Source organism: Micromesistius poutassou (assembly GCF_964030765.1).
Source record: "Micromesistius poutassou genome assembly, chromosome: 12".
Classification (NCBI taxonomy): domain Eukaryota; kingdom Metazoa; phylum Chordata; class Actinopteri; order Gadiformes; family Gadidae; genus Micromesistius; species Micromesistius poutassou.
Window position 1 is genome coordinate 5,969,893 of NC_140282.1, and position 18,137 is coordinate 5,988,029.

At 45.5% G+C, this 18,137-nt stretch overlaps 1 protein-coding gene across 1 annotated transcript in view; it reads right to left on the bottom strand.

Annotated features, from left to right (window-relative positions):
* The window catches only part of adamts7 (a disintegrin-like and metallopeptidase (reprolysin type) with thrombospondin type 1 motif, 7), a 115,181-nt gene that overhangs the window by 16,598 nt on the left and 80,446 nt on the right, over positions 1 to 18,137 (bottom strand). Inside the window, exons 18-23 of the mRNA XM_084476523.1 lie at positions 17,772 to 17,985; positions 15,576 to 17,378; positions 15,077 to 15,229; positions 14,030 to 14,203; positions 9,071 to 9,217; positions 4,797 to 4,959 (exon numbers count right to left, since the gene is read on the bottom strand). Of these exons, the coding sequence (XP_084332649.1) occupies positions 4,797 to 4,959; positions 9,071 to 9,217; positions 14,030 to 14,203; positions 15,077 to 15,229; positions 15,576 to 17,378; positions 17,772 to 17,985 (2,654 nt within the window). The remainder of the gene's footprint in view (positions 1 to 4,796; positions 4,960 to 9,070; positions 9,218 to 14,029; positions 14,204 to 15,076; positions 15,230 to 15,575; positions 17,379 to 17,771; positions 17,986 to 18,137) is intronic.

Below are 18,137 nucleotides of genomic sequence, written 5' to 3' on the forward strand. Positions count from 1 at the left end.
AAGAAATTAATAGCAATAATAATGGAAGTACATAACTTATGCTGGCGTCACACTGTCCCGAAATTGACACCAGATGGACACACGATAAAGGAAATGTTCAAATTCGGCTCTGATCGTAAAAACATCAGGCCATTCGTGAGGGCATCTTAAGCCATTGTATGACTGCTGGTGGAGTTTCTTTGGCTCTGGCAGCAACTTCGTGAGCAGTGGCAAAATCTATGGTAGCCAAAAAATTGTCGAAGGACCTTGCGAAGGTTCATTTTCGTGTTGAATTCGTGTGTCCATTTTGCCCTTAATAAGGCCATCATGAGGGCATCTTGTCAAATCGTGTCATCTTCGTCTTTACTTCGTGCGATCATCGCACAAAGTAATCGAAGGAAACAAGAAGCTGCCCGAGTGTCTTAGGAAGGCAACACGACTACGTGAAGCCCTCGCAATGCTGTTGTGTAGCCATCGTATTAGAGTATGATGACATTAAGATTGAACCACAGTGTCAGCGAAGACAGCCGAATTTGAGTAGCTCAAGCGTTTCCCATGGGTCATGGTAACGTGGACATATAAAAGGCCAGCCTCAGAGCATCTCAGTCAGTCCTGAGCAACACCACAGAGCAGAGGCGTGTGTTACTCCCAATGCTTCAATCGCAATTAATCACAATTCATTCACAATTCATATATACAGTATTATATGAAGATGATAATACAGATATTGTCTCAGCTGTTCTTTGTTTGGGCCGTGGGTACAGCAGGCGAGGTCAGCCAATAATTTCAAAAACTCGCGACTTTGACTTGTCCCTTGACATTTAGTTTTAACCTGACAAACACACACCCGCCTTTTAATACCTGGGCGGTGCGCAAATCCCGCACGCAGGAAGCAAAAAGCAAAGCAGTCTCAGCATAAACAGTATTATATAATATGCTAAATAAACTACTCAAAATTTAGCTTTCATTTCAAAATTAATATTTTCCTAAATAATAAAGTCAGATACCTTTGTAAACAGAAAATCAATAGCCTCATTTGAATGGCTGTGACATATATTATATCGATTATATATATTTATTACACGACTCTTCTCAATGCTGTGGAACGCTCCGTTCACTTGCATGAGCCTTACCGACTTCCGGTGGTGAATTATTTTTCAATAATGGCCGTTGCTAAGCATATAATGACGTGGATTTTTTCACGTATTTCGTATCACTCCACAAGTAGTCCGGTAACTTATCAACCCCAGCGGATTCGGTTGCTAAGTGACGTCAACGTCTTGGGCGGACTATTTCTCTGCTGATCAACACTACGAATGGTAATTTTAGAAAGACACAGCATGTGAAGTTACTTTTTCATTTTGGCAAGTAACGGTGTAATAAGCGGAATAATGTATGGAACGTCGCCGGTCATTATCTTAAATAAGCCCCTTCAGGTGTTATGCCACGTCCTGCTACACGGTCCAACACCCCCATCTAGTGGCCGCTTGTCACCACTGTTCCTCATTCTCCGGACACACCTGTCTGCAATCTGCAATCTCCATTCCCTACTTCAGCCGGGGATCTCCAATCAGCCGGCGCCAGTTTGTCGTTTACAACTCCCAAGTTCGTATCGGTCCTACCAGCATACTCTGAGACTTGCTCCGTTTCCCTGCCCTCCTCGTAACCCTTTTTCCTCTCCTCCAGTTCTCGGTCCTTCACACGCCTACCTATCGCCGAACCACTGCCTGCCTGACTACCCGCCTGTCACCGAGTCCTTGCCTACCTGCCGGCCTGCCTGCCCGTTACTGAACCCTCGTCTGCCTGGCCAACCGCCTGTCACCGAACCCTTGCCTGCCTGACTGCCTGCCCGTTACCGGACCCTCGCCTGCCTGACCACCCACCTGTCGCCGGACCCTTGCCTGCCTGACTGCCTGCCCGTTACCGAATCCTCGCCTGCCTGACTACCGCTTGCCTAGCCCGGCTTGTCGTTACCACTTTGTCCCAATAAATCCCATGGACCCAGCTGACACAGAGGCTTTCCGCCGGCTCCACAGGCTCAACACGACCAGGCTCTGCAGGAGATAACTTCCTCCCTCCGTGAGTTGTCCCCAACTATCCACTCCCAGCCCCCCATCACCCCGGAACCACCAGCCCCAGTCCCTAGCCTTTCGGCCTCCCCCCGGGAGCCGTTCATTCCAGCCCCCGAATGCTATGATGGAGACCTGGGATCCTGTCGATCGTTCCTTCTCCAGTGCTCCCTGGTGTTCGAGCTGCAGCCCCAGACCTACCCCACCGACAAAGCCCGGATCGCTTACCTGATCGGAGCGTTGTGTGGTGAGGCTCTCGCCTGGGCAACGGTGGTTTGGGAGAGCGGTTCCGCGGTTTGTTCCGAGTATTCCGCCTTCACCGAGGAAATGCGGAGGGTTTACGATCACAGGTTTATCATCTCGGTCTGGGGTGATCGCCACGTGCAGCACCTCGCCCAACTTCTTCGGTTTCCTTTCCACCTCGTCATGAGCGGACACTCTCTTCTGAGTCCGAGCCCATGCAGATCGGACGCACGTGCCTCTCCTCTGAGGAGAGGGAGTGCCGGATTCTCTCCCGAGCCTGCCTCTACTGTGGTCAAACGGGCCATTTCCTGTCTGGATGTCCTTCTCGCCCGGGAAAAGAACAGGCTTGCCAGTAACCCGAGGGATCCTGGCGAGTCGCTCCCTTGATCCCTCGGTTTCCCGTCCCCTACTCACCATCCTCCTTGACTCTGGTGCAGATGAAAGTTTTATCGACCGGGAGGTGGTTCACCAGCTGAGGATTGACACCGTTCCCCTGGATTCCCCAATTGAGACCTAGGCCCTAGACGGGAGGTCACTCACTCGGGTGGAGCGTTGTACCGTTCCTGTCAACCTGCTCGTTTCGGGTAATCACCACGAGTCCATCTCACTTCTCGTGATTTCTTCCCCCCTCTCACCGGTCATTCTAGGCTACCCCTGGCTTAAGACCCCCCTTAAAAATAAAAATCTGCCTGCCTCTATGTACAGTTTTCTAATGTTTGGAAAGTGCTTTAATGGCTACTTCTTGTTAATTTCTAGCTGTGAAAACACACAGGTAAAATGCAGAAGTCTGGTTTGTTTATTTTTCTTTGCAGAGTAGTTTGAGAACTAATTGAATGGTCTTGCCCTGTACATACAAATATAAAGAAGGTCTACATTCGTCTTCTAAATCCTCCTCCTGAATGGGAGATGGTAAAGAGCATGACATTTTTGATGGATGTTTTTTGATGGCCTTTTCCATTGTGACATATGTTTCCATAGGGTCACCTAAACAACACAACCTGGGTCAAATTAACCTTCAGTTGAAAGAGGTAAAGAGCACTATGCTCCAATGATCCCATAAGCCAGCTTTCCATGCTCCAACAATAAAGAAAATATACTGCTCAGGCTGTCAAAGCACTCTATTTCCTAAGGGGGGAATAGAGTAATCGTATTTGACCCACCAGACCATAGCATGGTTTGTCACACACACACACACACACACACACACACACACACACACACACACACACACACACACACACACACACACACACACACACACACACACACACACACACACACACACACACCGGTATGCATTTCGTTATTTGTCAGTTTGACAGACAGAGTAGGGTTGACCCCTGTTACAAATCTGGATATACGAGTCGTGTGCAGGTTCACCCCACGGGACGAAGTGGATAGTTTTACTATTTATGCAAATGAATACTTTTGTTTTTAGGCTGCAGAGTGACAGTCGCTGAGGGTAAGAGCCTTAATTGAAATTTATCAAAACTGGAAGCTTCCACAAATTTATCAATAGGAATTGAGTGAGTGTTTTGATCCAAAATGTAATACAATCAATTCAAGTAAGTATGAGTCTATGAGTAAGAAATACTCATAGACAAAGGGTTTTACACACACCCGATCTATATCGGTTGTATCCGGCCTTTTTCCGTTACGCAGGCTCCAAACTTTTATGGTTAACACTTTTGTTACAGAGTTTCATGAATAAATGGAAAGAAAGTTATATTAGTATCTATTATCATGGGATTTCCCTTGGTTAACAGAGTGATATTCAGCATTAAATCAACAACATTTTATTTTTTAGCTAGAACATCACTTTCATAATGTTCTTCATTCTTCTGAATAGATTACTCTTCCCAGCCCAGACAGAAATGTCATCCATTTCATTCATATTGCAGTAAGGCAGATAGCTGGTTCTTTGTTAACAGATATAATGGCCATGTCTGTGAGGACTATGAAAGAATCGTTTGTGCAAGCGTATTCAACTGTGCTGGATCAACACAAAAAAGACTTGAAGGCAGTGCTGTTTGTTCGTCAAACAAAGATAATTAACCACGGTTTCTATGGTGATTAGGGAGTTCTTGAATGCTCAGCAAGGTTTCTGGCTCTAGCTGAGCAACTGTAACAAATAATTTCCACCAGGATCAATAAGTCATCTTTATCTGAATCTGAAGCTCCTCAGGCACGTTTTGAAAGGTGGGAAATAACATTCTTTGAGTCTACGTCATCTTGCACATCATCAAGACAACTACGCTACATTCACTTTACACATCAAACTCCAGTTAGAACATCTATCTGATGCAACACACTACAAACATCTTAATCAAATTGCAATTACAAAAGCAAGAAATACATAAAGGCAGTAGGAAATACTTAACTATTTTCTAAAAAGTCGCATTGGCATTCTGTCCAACGAAATAATCCCTGCGCCTTCAAATGTAAGAAAAAAAACCTTGTGAGTGTCATACAAATGCATTTACATGTGTAGGGCACGTCACCTACCAGAGGGGGCACTCTCACACTCGTGCAAGTTACACTTCTTGGTGCTTTGGGGCATGGGCTGAAGCTCACACTGTGCCTTGTCCATTTCGTCCTCTATCTCTGCCTTTGTGTCGACGCACTTGATGAGGCGATGCTGCACTCCACCCCCACATAGCACAGAGCACTGCAAAAACACGGTGCCTTTAATAAGTATACCTCCATGACAGACGGTAGAGGTTGAGTGTCTGGGTTAAACTCACATCACTCAATTTATATAAAAGGCGAGAGAGAGAGAGAGGGAGAAAGGGAGAGGGAGAGAGAGACCATCAGAAACCGGAACGGCAGAACAACTCTGTGTCTCATGTCTTATGTCTGAGACTGAGTGCTGATGATGATTTCAATCAGTGATTGTAAATGAGGCTGTTTCAGTTTCAAGATTGCTGGATAAGAAACTCATGGCTCATCTCCAATCAAGATTAGGACCAAGGTGTTTGTGTGTCACTTTGAAATTACATATTTGAGAAATGGCTGCTGGCTGAATATGATAAATCAAATGACAAAGGATCAAATGAGGTGAATATTGGTGTATATGAAGTCTTCCCAATTGCTTTTCACTTTTACTTTGAAACCCAAGCTTTGTTTGAAAGAGTTTCCCTCCACACCTCACAGACCCCTTAATTTGCCCATTAATTTTCCCATAATCAATCCCTGCCCTGCCACAGACTATTGAAGCCACACCTGTGACCACACCCCTTTCCTTTGTTCAGAAACACTGAACACCTTGGGCCAATCACAAAGTGAGCCCTGAGGACTAAGGACTCGAGCTGGCCACACACCGCCAGCGAAGCGCAGCTTCTGCGCGTCAAATGCCGCCCCTAGCACCAATAGGAAGCGTCGCACTGCAGCACCGTTGCGGATATGTTTTGAAAGCAGCAGATCAACAAACAGTCGGTATAGGCTACCATTACTTTATACAAGTTGTTTTATGACTACATACATGGCCCTGATGCCCATGATCCTCTCCATATGTACAGGGCCTTGTATCAAGCCAGGATGTACAAAATAGCTTTAAAAAAGCACTTTTTCAGGCGCGGCGACACTAGGCAATAGAACAGTGGTGTGAAGCTTAGCGGGGCGGTGCGCTTGCATGCGTCAAGGCACCGCCGGTGTGGGCTAGTACGTCGGAAATAAAGGGAGCGTTCTTTTTGCCACTGTGCTGCGCCGGCAGTGTGTGTTGGGCTTAAGGACTCACGGACGTAATTGATCTCAGGTGCTAATTAACTTAAGTGAGTGAGTGTATGAGGCCACATGGGCTCAGATAGGTAAAAATGGGATTGGGACAGCACACTCCTCAAGAGAACACGAGAATGTTACCTTGGCAACGTTTAAAGGTCCCATAGCATGAAAATTTCACTTTATGAGGTTTTCTAACATTAAGTTGAGTTCTCCTAGCCTCCCTATGGTCACCCAGTAGCTAAAAATTGGTGTAAATAGGTGTAAACCGAGAAATAGCTATCTTGCTCTGTCTTTGAAAAAAGGATCGCTGAAACGCTTCGATTTGGCTTCCGGCCCCATATGACGTCTTATGGGGCCATGTTACCTCCCCTTTCTCTGCTTGGCCCGCCCAGAGAATTTGGCCCGCCAATGAGACAATGAGCTAGGACCGTGCGAGCGCCACATGTGTGTGTGTGAATACACACACTGTAACGCAAGTGTTCTTTGTTATTTGGATAACTGTTCTGCTGTTGGCGCATAACACGCAACACAATAACGAAAGCTTGCATAAAGCTCCCATTTGGTGAAAAGACTAGACTGCGTCGGGTTGGTTGAGAAGGAATTGGGAACTGTGACATGGAGGAGAAAAGGATTGTTGCCCAGGATTGTCCGTCGGAGCCCCGCTGTAGAGGGCAGCGGGTTCTGGGCGGGCAGCCCTGGGGGCAGCCAGCATTCAGCGGGCAGCGGGGCTCCGGCAGTGGGGCTGGGCGGGCAGCCTCGGGGACGGCCAGTGTTCAGCGGGCAGCCCCGGGGGTGGCCAGTGTTCAGCAGGCAGCCCCGGGGGTGGCCAGTGTTCAGCGGGCAGCGGGGCTCCGGCAGCGGGGCTGGGCGGGCAGCCCCGGGGGTGGCCAGCGTTCAGCCCCAGGGGCGGCCAGTGTTCAGCGGGCAGCAGGGCTGGGCGGGCAGCCCCAGGGGCGGCCAGTGTTCAGCAGGCAGCGGGGCTCCGACGGACAATCCTGGGCAACAATCCTTTTCTCCTCCATGTCGCGGTTCCCAATTCCTTCTCAACCAACCCGACGCAGACAACCCCAGGCAACAATCGCGGGCAACAATCCCTTTCTCCTCCATTTAGCGGTTCAGTCTGTACTTAATATCGCCTCTGGAAGAACCAGAGGTGTCTGAGAACCTGACGCAGTCGTTTGAGATTCATAATATCATCCGGAGGCGCAAACAGCTTTGGACCGCTTTATTTTGGATAATATATATAAAAAATTATTAATCTATTAATCTAGATAAAAAAATTTAATCTTAATTTCGATTAATCACAATCCTAAATATGACTGAAAATTTCACATTTTCTGTGTATTGTTCTCAGAATAGAAAGATAAATAACAAGAAGTGGACATTACATTAGTTTTTTATTTATGACAAATCAAAAAAATAATTTAATTCTAAAAATTTTGGCAACTTAGCCATTGCTCTTTTTTTTTTTTTTTTTTAGCAAATACAGGATAGGTGAATGGAACGTTTTTCTTTTTGAACAAACAACTTCACTTTCACACAATAACATGTGGCCCTTTTACCTTTTTATTTATTAATCTTTTAGGGTTAGTGTTCAAATACACTAGTGTGCCGCTACTTGGTCTAATGAAATGGTCTTTGTGATACATAACCCCCGTGGAAATGTCAAAAAGCTTTAAGAATTGGGCGATTTCTGTGGCACACGTACAGGGGCAACACTGTCCTTGCGACTACGGGATCCATTTAGCAATAACAACATCAAGCAGGAAGACACAGGAAAAATCTGGCTTTATAACGCCTGGTGCAAGGAGAGCGCAAGGAGAGTGTTGCCCCTGTACGTGTACAGCGATTTGATTGGTGGCAGGCTGCGTCCATAAAGACTACTCCCCCATACGTCAGACACGCCCTCGCCCATCCGTCGACTGACGGAGGTAGAGTGAACGAGGCGTCAGCCATGCTGTTTGCGGGACGAGGAATGAACGCGCCGGGGGTTGAATTGTGGGTAAAACAGGGCGGGAATGCGTTAATGCATTAAAAAAATTATCGCAGTTAATTCCAGAATTTAATCATCTCGTGTTAACGTGTTAATTTTGACAGCCCTAATTATATTATATTATATAGATGTCTAAATATAATATGATATTATTTAGATATAGAGCTCCAGGACTCCCGCCGGAGCACCCGAAGTGTACAGTGTTCCACTGTAAACACTAGCGCATGGTACCGTGGCCGCAAGCTGCTCAGGGCCACGCCCCCACCCTCCACCTTGACCCGCCTCTAAAAACGCCACGTTTGTGGCGAGCTCATTGTGGGACTGGCTCGTAGTGGCTGTAACTCTGCACCAAGGCTCAATTTCTTGAACATCTTCATGTACTGTATTAGGGGCCCACTAACACCTATATTCACCAAGGTGCATCACCAAGGTGGGTGCTACACTCTGGCAGTGGATGAGGTGTCATAGCCCTCCCCCTATATAAATGCAATGACTTATTACTTATAAGTCTGAAGCTTATTCATGTCTTTGATCAAATTTTTTGATCATTTCCTGTGATTGACAGTCACTGGATTAATTTCTTAATTTATTTGATTAATTCCATCTCATTGTATGACCAATTTACCCATATAAGCTGTAGCGTCTTCAGAAAAATCCTTGAACAAAGCCCAGCCCTTTGAACCATTATTCACAACCATGTACTGAGAGCCATTTTGTAGCCGCAAAGCTAGCTGTCATCTGACAGAATTTCTGAAGAATTGTTCATAGTGATAAAACAAAATTGTGTGTGTGTGTTTGTGTGTGTGGCAAACCCTATAGATTTGGGGAAATATGAATTGGCTTAATAGCTGCTAATCACTGCACAGAGATGACCACTGGTTGTACAGTGGACTTTTTAGGTAAACATAGGCCTACTTTTATGGGTAATATGCACCTTGAATAGGAGAATGTGTTTGTTGAGTGTAGTTGCTTATGTGTGTTCATGCATGAATGTGTGTGTGTTGGGGCCTTCCTGACTGCTGGTGCATGTTTGTGTGTGCTTGTGCATGTGTCGTATGCTGATTACCTGACCCCAGGATCCTGTCAGCCACTGTGCACAAGGCTGGCTGTTGCAGGACTGGATGTGAGCAAGCTTCAGGTCCTGGTCACACTGCCCCTCCACTGGACATGTCACAGTGCGATGCTGTTCGCCCCCACCACAGACCTCTGAGCACTACCACACACACACACACACACACACACACACACACACACACACACACACACACACACACACACACACACACACACACACACACACACATTTAGACATGCTGCTAGAGCGCTTAAACACCATGGTGTCTGGTAAGCACATATGTATGCAAATTTAACATGCTAGATACTTTCATTTCAGGGCTTGATGGAAGTACATTAGGAACCTGAATTACAATCTTTATGGTGAATGAGAAAATAAATGTTGCAATTCTTTCCACAGAGGTGTCGTTGTAGGACAAACCCAGGTGTCACTCATATCACTTCTTATTGGTCAAGGTTGGATTCAAATCATGGACCTCCTGCAAAGCATTGCTTAGCTTGCAGACAAAACAGACAGAAAAAAAAATATTTTTCTCTAAAGCCCAGCCAGCATTTGGGAGAGGCTGTGGTCCTGATAGGCGAACTTCAAACAAATGCATCCACTTTGAGTTATATACTGCTATATCCAGTGGCGCCAACTTCAGGTCAACATTGGGGGCTCATAAATATTTCCTTCAAATGTGTTCCACCAAAAAGTAGGCTATATCACTTCTCCAAAGTCCTGCTTTCAGAATTTGAGGTTCAGGTTGTTTACGTATTATTTATCTGTAATTTATTTGATTTTTTCCAAATTCTGGTTGTGATGATGTATGATTTAACCGTTCCATCAATTGACGAATGCGTGCACTTATTTTCCATAAACATGCCCGAATAAATGGGAGTAGGCCTAGCTTAATATTTCATTAATACACAGGATCAGATGTTATAATCCCTTGTGCCAAAATCCAAGGAAAACACATATTCAGAAGCCCCTGCCCAAACCAACCTTCTAAGCACGCTGGCCACTAAGCTACCAACCAAAGGTGAAAAACACGAGACAAATGGCCCAACTAACAGCAGTAAATACAGCAGTATGCAGTAAGCAGAATTTCATTGGGGTTATCAAGTGGGCACCCTCTTTCACAGATGTTTCGTTAAGTTAGGCCCACGACACCTCCTGAGGGCTTAACAATGAAACCAGCATCCTGGATTCACCCCCTCAATGCTGCCACCACATTGCCACATTTAAATATCTAAATACTCTCTTTCCTGCATCTTAGCCCTAACCCTGACCAAACAAACACATTAGCACATTAGTCAGCTGGCTTATCTTAGCTTGCACCCCAGGAAGTATGTTTTCTCCTTACTCACAGCCATTCACTTGCTTGTTCTGCTGCCACGGACATGCTACTAACCGCCTACCTCAGACTTCGTCCACAAATGCCCAGTTCAGTCAGCAAGCTAGTAGCGGATCTAGCCACAAACCCCCGTGCACCGATTTCAATAGGCCTTAGTCGTGTACTCCAGCCTCACTGTGCTGCCTCTCCAGCCATTTCAGCATACTTCGCTTTCTTAAGCTCATTGGCTACTTCAACTCTGTCTTCCCAAGGAACTGTAAGTTCAATAAAATAAACAATCAATAAACAATAACATCAGTCACTAATTTATAAATGTAGAAATCATGGAAGTAACTCGCCAGGCTCTCATCGCATCATCCAGCAGGTGGGGCAAAGTGGGCACAAATAGTTCCCACCTGCAGGCTTACGGAAAGAGTCAAACCATGCCAGTCTTTTTGGTGACTCTCTGATTGTATTGATCAGCTCTTTTGTCTTATTCCCATCTTGGAATATGTTAACTTTTGAAACAGCATCTTGAAAGGCAAGGTTCATGTTGTGGACATTACAATGCACATACAATTGCCTCTTCTTGCATGTCCTTGACGCGTGCTTGTAAGCCCGACCTACTCCCTGACATATTCGACCGGCCAATCATTTGGCACTGCCAACCATTATCAGGAATGTTGCCAGCGATGCTTTAGAACGATTGGTGGGGGAGATTGAGGGGAAGGGAGGTGGCGGGGTGTTATCGCAGCGTGATAACGAAAATGTCCTGGTTCACTTCGTTTCAATATTGAGGGTTTTTTGCACCGCCAACCTTATCTTTGAGGGTGCAAGAAACCTTGTGCCCCCCCCAGAGATGGCGCCAGTGGCTATTTCTTATATCTTTTAGCAATCTTAGACAGCCTAACAGCATAACTTTGTTATCACGTTGAAGGTTCTTCAACGTGATAACAAAGTTATAAACGTTTATACGTTGCAAATATACATACATACATTTATTAAAAGCCTGCCCGAATAAATATGTCTTTAGTTGGTTCTTAAAAATGTCAACAGAGCATGCATGTAACTGGGCAGGGTGTTCCACAGTCTTGGAGCTAAAGTAAGCTCTCCTTTCACTCTCCTTGTATTGCATTGGAAAAATATATTGCTTTATTAAAAATAAAATTGTCCTCCGAAGAGTGGTCCTCCGAGAGGTGGTGGAAAAAAAAAAAAGAAGCTCTCCTTTCGCTTTGTTGGCTACTTCAGGAACAGCCAAAATACCTAAGGCCTTTTGTTGGTTGATAAGGGGTTAACAAGTCTGAAATTATTAATTTATTAAATAATATTTATAATTAAGACTTAATTAAGAATTTATTATTATTAAGAGCTTTGTATGGGAGGACCTTAAAATAAATTCTAAAATAAAGGGGGAGCCAGTGCAGGGTAGCTTAAACATGAGTCATGTGCTCTCTTTTCCCCATCTTGTTCAAAGTCTTGCAGTAGCATTCTAAATCTTCTGAAGGTTATTAACAACGAATGAAGAGGGCATACAATTGTCAAACTTGCTAGTAATGCAAATTTTATCTTGGTATCCTTTTTTGTAATCAACGGCCTTACTTTGGCAATATTTCTCGGTAGACTTATAAATCTAGAGACTTAACTTCCCTAGTTTAGTTTACGACCGTGCCGTGGTACATAAAATTAGCAGTCACATAATTATTGTTGTTATGAATGTGTGTTTATCCTATGATGATGCCTCTTTAAAAAGGGTCTTTGAGCATGGTGTTTGGTCTTAACAAGTCGTGACCCTGCCAGCAGGGAGGCGTGGTAGTCGGATCTCATTTGAAAATATGCCCTGGCCTGACTTGCTTTTGCTTTGTATAAAGCACTCCAGCTGGAGGTGTCACCAACATCTTGCATCTTGCATCTCCCTGGGCCAACAGCAGGATGAAAATGTCACAAAAAGCCAACTGAATTTCTTTAAAATTGTTTTTTTTTACTTTACTAATTTTAACCAAACCTCTGGAAGATTGAGGGGAAAAAAATGTACTGGGAAGATTTTCAATGACGCATGCATTTCTGATATGTAGGGTGACAAATAAATAACAATGACACTGCATTTCAACGCTTTTACCTAAATGCTGAATGAAGGTTATTATAGGTTAACATTTGAATGTCAGAAGATTTATGCCAAATGTATATCCATATTGCCTTTTAGTTGCAGCAAGATTACAAACGTTATCATTGCTGCTGGTGATTATTTCCCACATACCCAACATAACTAACAGAGAAACTTCACCCACACTCCTCCACTTGAAGAAATCTTGCTCTTAAATCACATTTCAGTTAACAAATAAAACACCCATCCATGCACTCACCCTCACTCACACCCACACGACAATCTTGGGTGTGTCAGCATTGAAATCAGATGTGTATCAACACTCCTTAAAGGTGCAGTGTGTAGAATTTAGTGGCATCTAGCAGAACAGACTTGGCAGAAATGGAATCTAATTATCATAAATATGTTTCAATTACTTTATGATCCCTTTAAAATAAGAATCGTGTATTTGTTACTTGAGACCTTTATATTTACATATGGAGCAGGCCATATAAAGGCCTTAAAGGTCCAAGAAGCTAAAGACATCAAGAAGCTAAAGACATCAACTGTGTGTAAGTGTCCACTGAGCCTAACCCTCTCTCAGATGCGGCCATCAACAACAAAATAGCATAGATATTTATGTTAATGATCAAATAAGACATATTACCACCATATTAAACTAACATTATCTTTCTGACCGGAAACAGAAGGGGGGGCTGTTTATGTTTGGTTGTAGTCTTTTCGCTCGGTTCTAGCCCTACTGTTGAGACGGAGAACCGAGCGAAAAGACTACAACCGAACGTAAACAGCCCCCCTTTCCGTTTCCGGTCAACGAGCAATGAGTCTTCCAACAGAAATCAATGGGATTTACAAATCAGAGTGTCTATTCGTACCCCTGGTATGAATTCGTACCCCTGGTACGAATAGCCTTGGCCACACAGTTGGGCTAAAAACACCCTTTGCGATGCGCATGGGCATCGCGCATGCACGCGCATTCCCGGGCATTCGTGTACTTCGCATATTCCCGGGCATTTGTGTACTTTATATGAATGAGGTTAATGTATTTTATATATTCTATATAGCCTATTTGTTTTGTTAAATGTCATGAATTCTAATAAGATACATTATGTACAAAGTTCTTAGTTGTAGCGTCATATAGTTGTATATGAGTGAAACTGCAAAGTACAGAGTGGCCACTGTGGCTGAAACGGTAGCGACGCTAACTCTGTAATCAAGAGGTTGCTGGATCGATTGTCAGATTGTCACGCTTTTATTATCGTGACGATCGCGGGCGATTCAAAATGAGCCAAATACCCGAGACAGGACCACTAGTCGAAATTTCGGCGTCAACCACTCTATTTCATCCTAGACAACCCAGAAAGGGGGCTCAATGTTCAAAATACCGGAATTGTCCTTTAAACAAAATGTATTCTGGCCTTCTGTGACTTCCCTATACCTTAAACCCCAAAACCTTAAGGCCCAAAACATGGGTTTTGGGCCTACCATCCAAAACGCTATTTACTGCTCATTAGCCGTGCAGGCAGTGCTGACTCACCTGGCCCCAGGACGAAGTGTACCATTCCAGGCATGGCTGCACATTACAGGGCGTGTGCGTGCGGGGCCTTTGGGAGATGGCCTGGCAGTGGAATGGCCGGAGAGGCCTGGGGTCGCGCATGTCGAAACACTGGACCTCCCGGAGGGTCACGCCTCCTCCACAGCTCTTGGAGCACTGGGGTTTATGAGGCATGTTAGGAAACAACGTAAATGCAGAATGGGGATCCACTATAACTGAACCCAAATCCATTTGTTAATGTCATCTTACAATGGCCCTTGTTCTGAAATCCCGAGTTCTTGCAAGAGCACAATTTGAATTTGCTCAGCGAGTCACTCTGGGAACGAGCAATATACTCACTCCCCGATTCCCCTGGCCCAGAACACTAACCAATCACATCAGTGTTTCTGATATAGGCGGGCCAAAGGTGTTTCTGTTTTACCGATTGGATACGGCAAGTCTTATCTATTGGTTTGCCCCGCTGGTCTGGATACGTCACCCATTGTATGCATGCTTGGTGCCGCCCCTTGAGTTGGGCCATTTTCATTACTCATTGCCAGACCCTACAGCTTTCTAGATGTGGTTCTGGATTTCCAGGCTACTTGTTCTGAGGTTTTTTAATCAAAACGTTACTGGGAAGAAAATCAATAAGACAACCTTGAATCATTTTCCCATTTTCCAACACTATAAGCAAAGAAAATTAGTCTCCAAGGCATAGTCAATAGTTCTTGTAGTAGAAAGAGTCATTGCAAACATGGGAAAGAGCTGCTGAACAGCCACTCCTAGCTCCTTCCCAGTTGTAGTTTTAGTTGGTTGTGCACTAAAATCACTTGCTGCACCTTACAGAGTCCTTTTATGGTCTTATTTTCTTTTGTGTATATCTTATATACACAAAAATATATACAGTATATATTTATATAGCACCTTATTTCCTGTTGTTGTTGATTGTCCTGTTCAATGTGTGCATCTGGATTGAAACTTAACATATGTGCAATAAAAGCTTTTAGATTCTGACACTTAACTCGATCTGTTCCAAAGAGGCCAACTGACCTTGCTCCATTCCCCTGTCTTCCAGGCGGAGCAGGGGCGCAGATAGCAGCGCCTGGCTGGTGCCGGCCTCTTGGCTGGGTCACACTCCAAGTCTGTGCCCGTGCTGCAGGCCAGCCGTCTCCAGATAGCCCCAAGGCCACAGCTGGTGGAGCACTAGCAGAGAGCCAGGGGAACACATGGGCATACCCTTCATGCTTCCAGCATAAAAACAAACAAAGACTCAAAGATACAAGTTGTAAAACATCAAGCATCGTGACGACAAAATATGCATATGCAGAGAAGGAGAAAAGGGGTGTGGTGTGTGTGTATATATATATATATATATATTGATATATATGTGTGTACTTCAATTTGACGACCAGAATATATATTTATCGGGCCAAGTCTGCTGCCATAATAAAGGCAAATAGGGAAACAATAAAGAATAGGACCACTCTGATTTGTCCACGCCTCAACCACAAATATGTGTGGAATGCCGTGGAGTAGGGGTGGAACTCACTGAGCTCCAGTTGCCGACGACCCAGTAGGCAGCTGTGGTGGACTGGTTGGAGGCTGGCGTTGGGAGCAATGTGGGCCCCGGAATGGACCCTGAGGGAAGGTTGGACAGAGAGGGCCCAGCAGGCCCCCGGGACGGCAGGTTCATTGTTTCTGCCTGGGTGAGTGAAACAGAGGTGGCAGGGGTGATCTCTGGAGGTTGGATTTCAATTTTGCCTCTCGGTGTCTCCAGAGGTACATTCATCTCATTGTCGTCGCCATATGAGGAGGACGGATCAAGGTGGGTGAAAAGAGGGCTTGCGTCTGGCTCGGTTCTTTCAATCAGTGTGGGCCGGGCTGGCGGTTTCTCTGTGGATCCTGGCCAGGTAGAATGTGTTAGCTTGGACAGTGCCAGAAGCAGAGGGCCTCCATTCGGTGGTAAGGGCGTTTCAATCACTGGTGAGGTGTCGGCAGAGGTCTCCTGGTTTCCTGAGATTGCATGAGCTGTAACAGACTCCCGAGAGGAAGTGTACGCAGTGACCTTAAAGGAACGGTCGGTGAGCCTGGGATTTTCCTGGCCAGTGGAGTTTGACTCCTGCAGATGTTTTTCATAGTCTGTGTCCTGCGACATAACGGCAGTCGGGAAAGGTGCTGACAAATCAAACAAGCCAGGAGCAGCTGTGGAGATTTCTGTGGCGCCCTTATCTGGTCTCACTGGAACAGCTGGTGAGCTTTCCATCTGAAATCGAACAACTCTTTCTTCATAGGGTGAAGCTAACGGCGGCTCTGAGTTAGCATTCGCAACCTGGGAGTGATCAACATTACTTTCGTCAGATGATTGATGTTCAAAGTAATCAACATCCTCAATCTCCTCAGAACTGGCCAGGGACCCATCCGTATAAGCTTGAGTGGCAGTGACAGGTTTCAACGTCCCTGGCGTGTTCCCATCCTCCTCCGCATTAAGACCCCCTTTTGAATGTATCACTACCTCTTCCCGCGTCTCCGACTGTGCAGGCTCCTGCTTGTTCACGTCGAATCCAGGAAAGGTGCTTAGATCTTTGGGCATGCCTCGCCTTACTTGCCACTCTTTCTGTGAATGTGGATGCCTGGTTGGAGATAGTGGCACTGGCGGTGTTGCAGTCATCATAGAGACGGGCAAGAAGTAGTCATCCTCAGGAAAGACCTCTATGTTTTCCAAATCTAGTGAAATCTTTGCAGGCGTGTCGCTTTGCTTCTCTGTAATGTTTCCCGTGTGACCCTGTGTTATTTCAATATTAGCGGCTGAGGTAGTTGTTGCCGGTTGTCTCCTTGCAATGTTTTCCTCTGTTGTGGGTTCCGGCATGCGTTCCTGCTGAATGGATACACTCTCCTGCTCCTCCGCTACACTGTTCTCAGTGTCAACAACGTCATACGCCAGGTCCTCGTGGAAATTTATGAAATTATAGTCGTAGTAGAAATCGTCGACTTTGATGTTTTTCTCGATGGGTTGGTTGCCCTTATCGACGTGATGGCGCCGCGGGAACTCCGCCTCGATCACGTTGTTCAGCTCATTGTGGGCCCTGGGCTGAGCTCGAGTGCTGGGTGTTTGCTTGGGTGCACTAGGGTCAATTTCAGGTATGGAGTTGATCTCGTTTACCACCTGATTGCTTGTCCATCCACTTCCGGACCAGTCATCTTCTCTCCCAAAGTTGTCAGCAACGACTGGACAGTCCCGGGCGCGGCAGGAAGAGGTGACGGGGGGTTTCCTGTGTGAATCACAGGCCACACCCGTGTTCCAGGAACAGGTCACGTTACGGTGGCGCACGCCTGTGCCACACGTCAGCGAACACTGGAAACGCAACAAGAGAAACAACATATCAAAGCAGCGATGAGCAAAGGCAGTGCTGAAAATAGCATACTTTAATTGTATCCTTCTCTCATAAAATTAAATAATGCAGACAGAATAATGGAGATGAGCAATAAGTAGGCTAGATGGATTATTTTCAGTTTACCTTTAACAGAAGAGAATATAACCTGGCAGTTAACTTGAAAATTATTCAGCTAGTAGAGTTTGACATGCTATGGTTACAAGCGATGAGTTACAAAGAGCAACAATTAGATCAAATTATTCAATTTCCTTCCTTATTCCATTTCCACATACACTTCATTTCCAGATTTGGAACAAACCCCCACCAGGGCAACTAAGTAATATGGCAGCAGAGTTAACTTAATTTGGCCTTACGTCTGTCCAGCTGCCTGAGAGCCAGTCCGCTGGGCAGGGGAATTGTGTGTTACAGGAGGACACAGACTCAGGCTTTGCCATGTGTTTGCACTCAGTGTGCTGCAGCGCTTGGCGCTCCTCCAAATCCACTGCTTGGATGCAGAGCACTGTGCGTTTAGTCAAGCCTGACAGCCCGCAGCTTGACGAACACTTCTGCCACTCCCCAGCCCACCACCTATGTGTCGGGGAGAGAAACAGGTATTCACTGAAGCACATTGTGAGAGAGAGAGAGAGAGAGAGAGAGGATAGAAGAAGAGAGAAGAGCGGTTGAGAAAGAGTGAGCAGGATAAAGAGGAAGAGAGGCACCGAAGGAGAGAGATGGAGGGA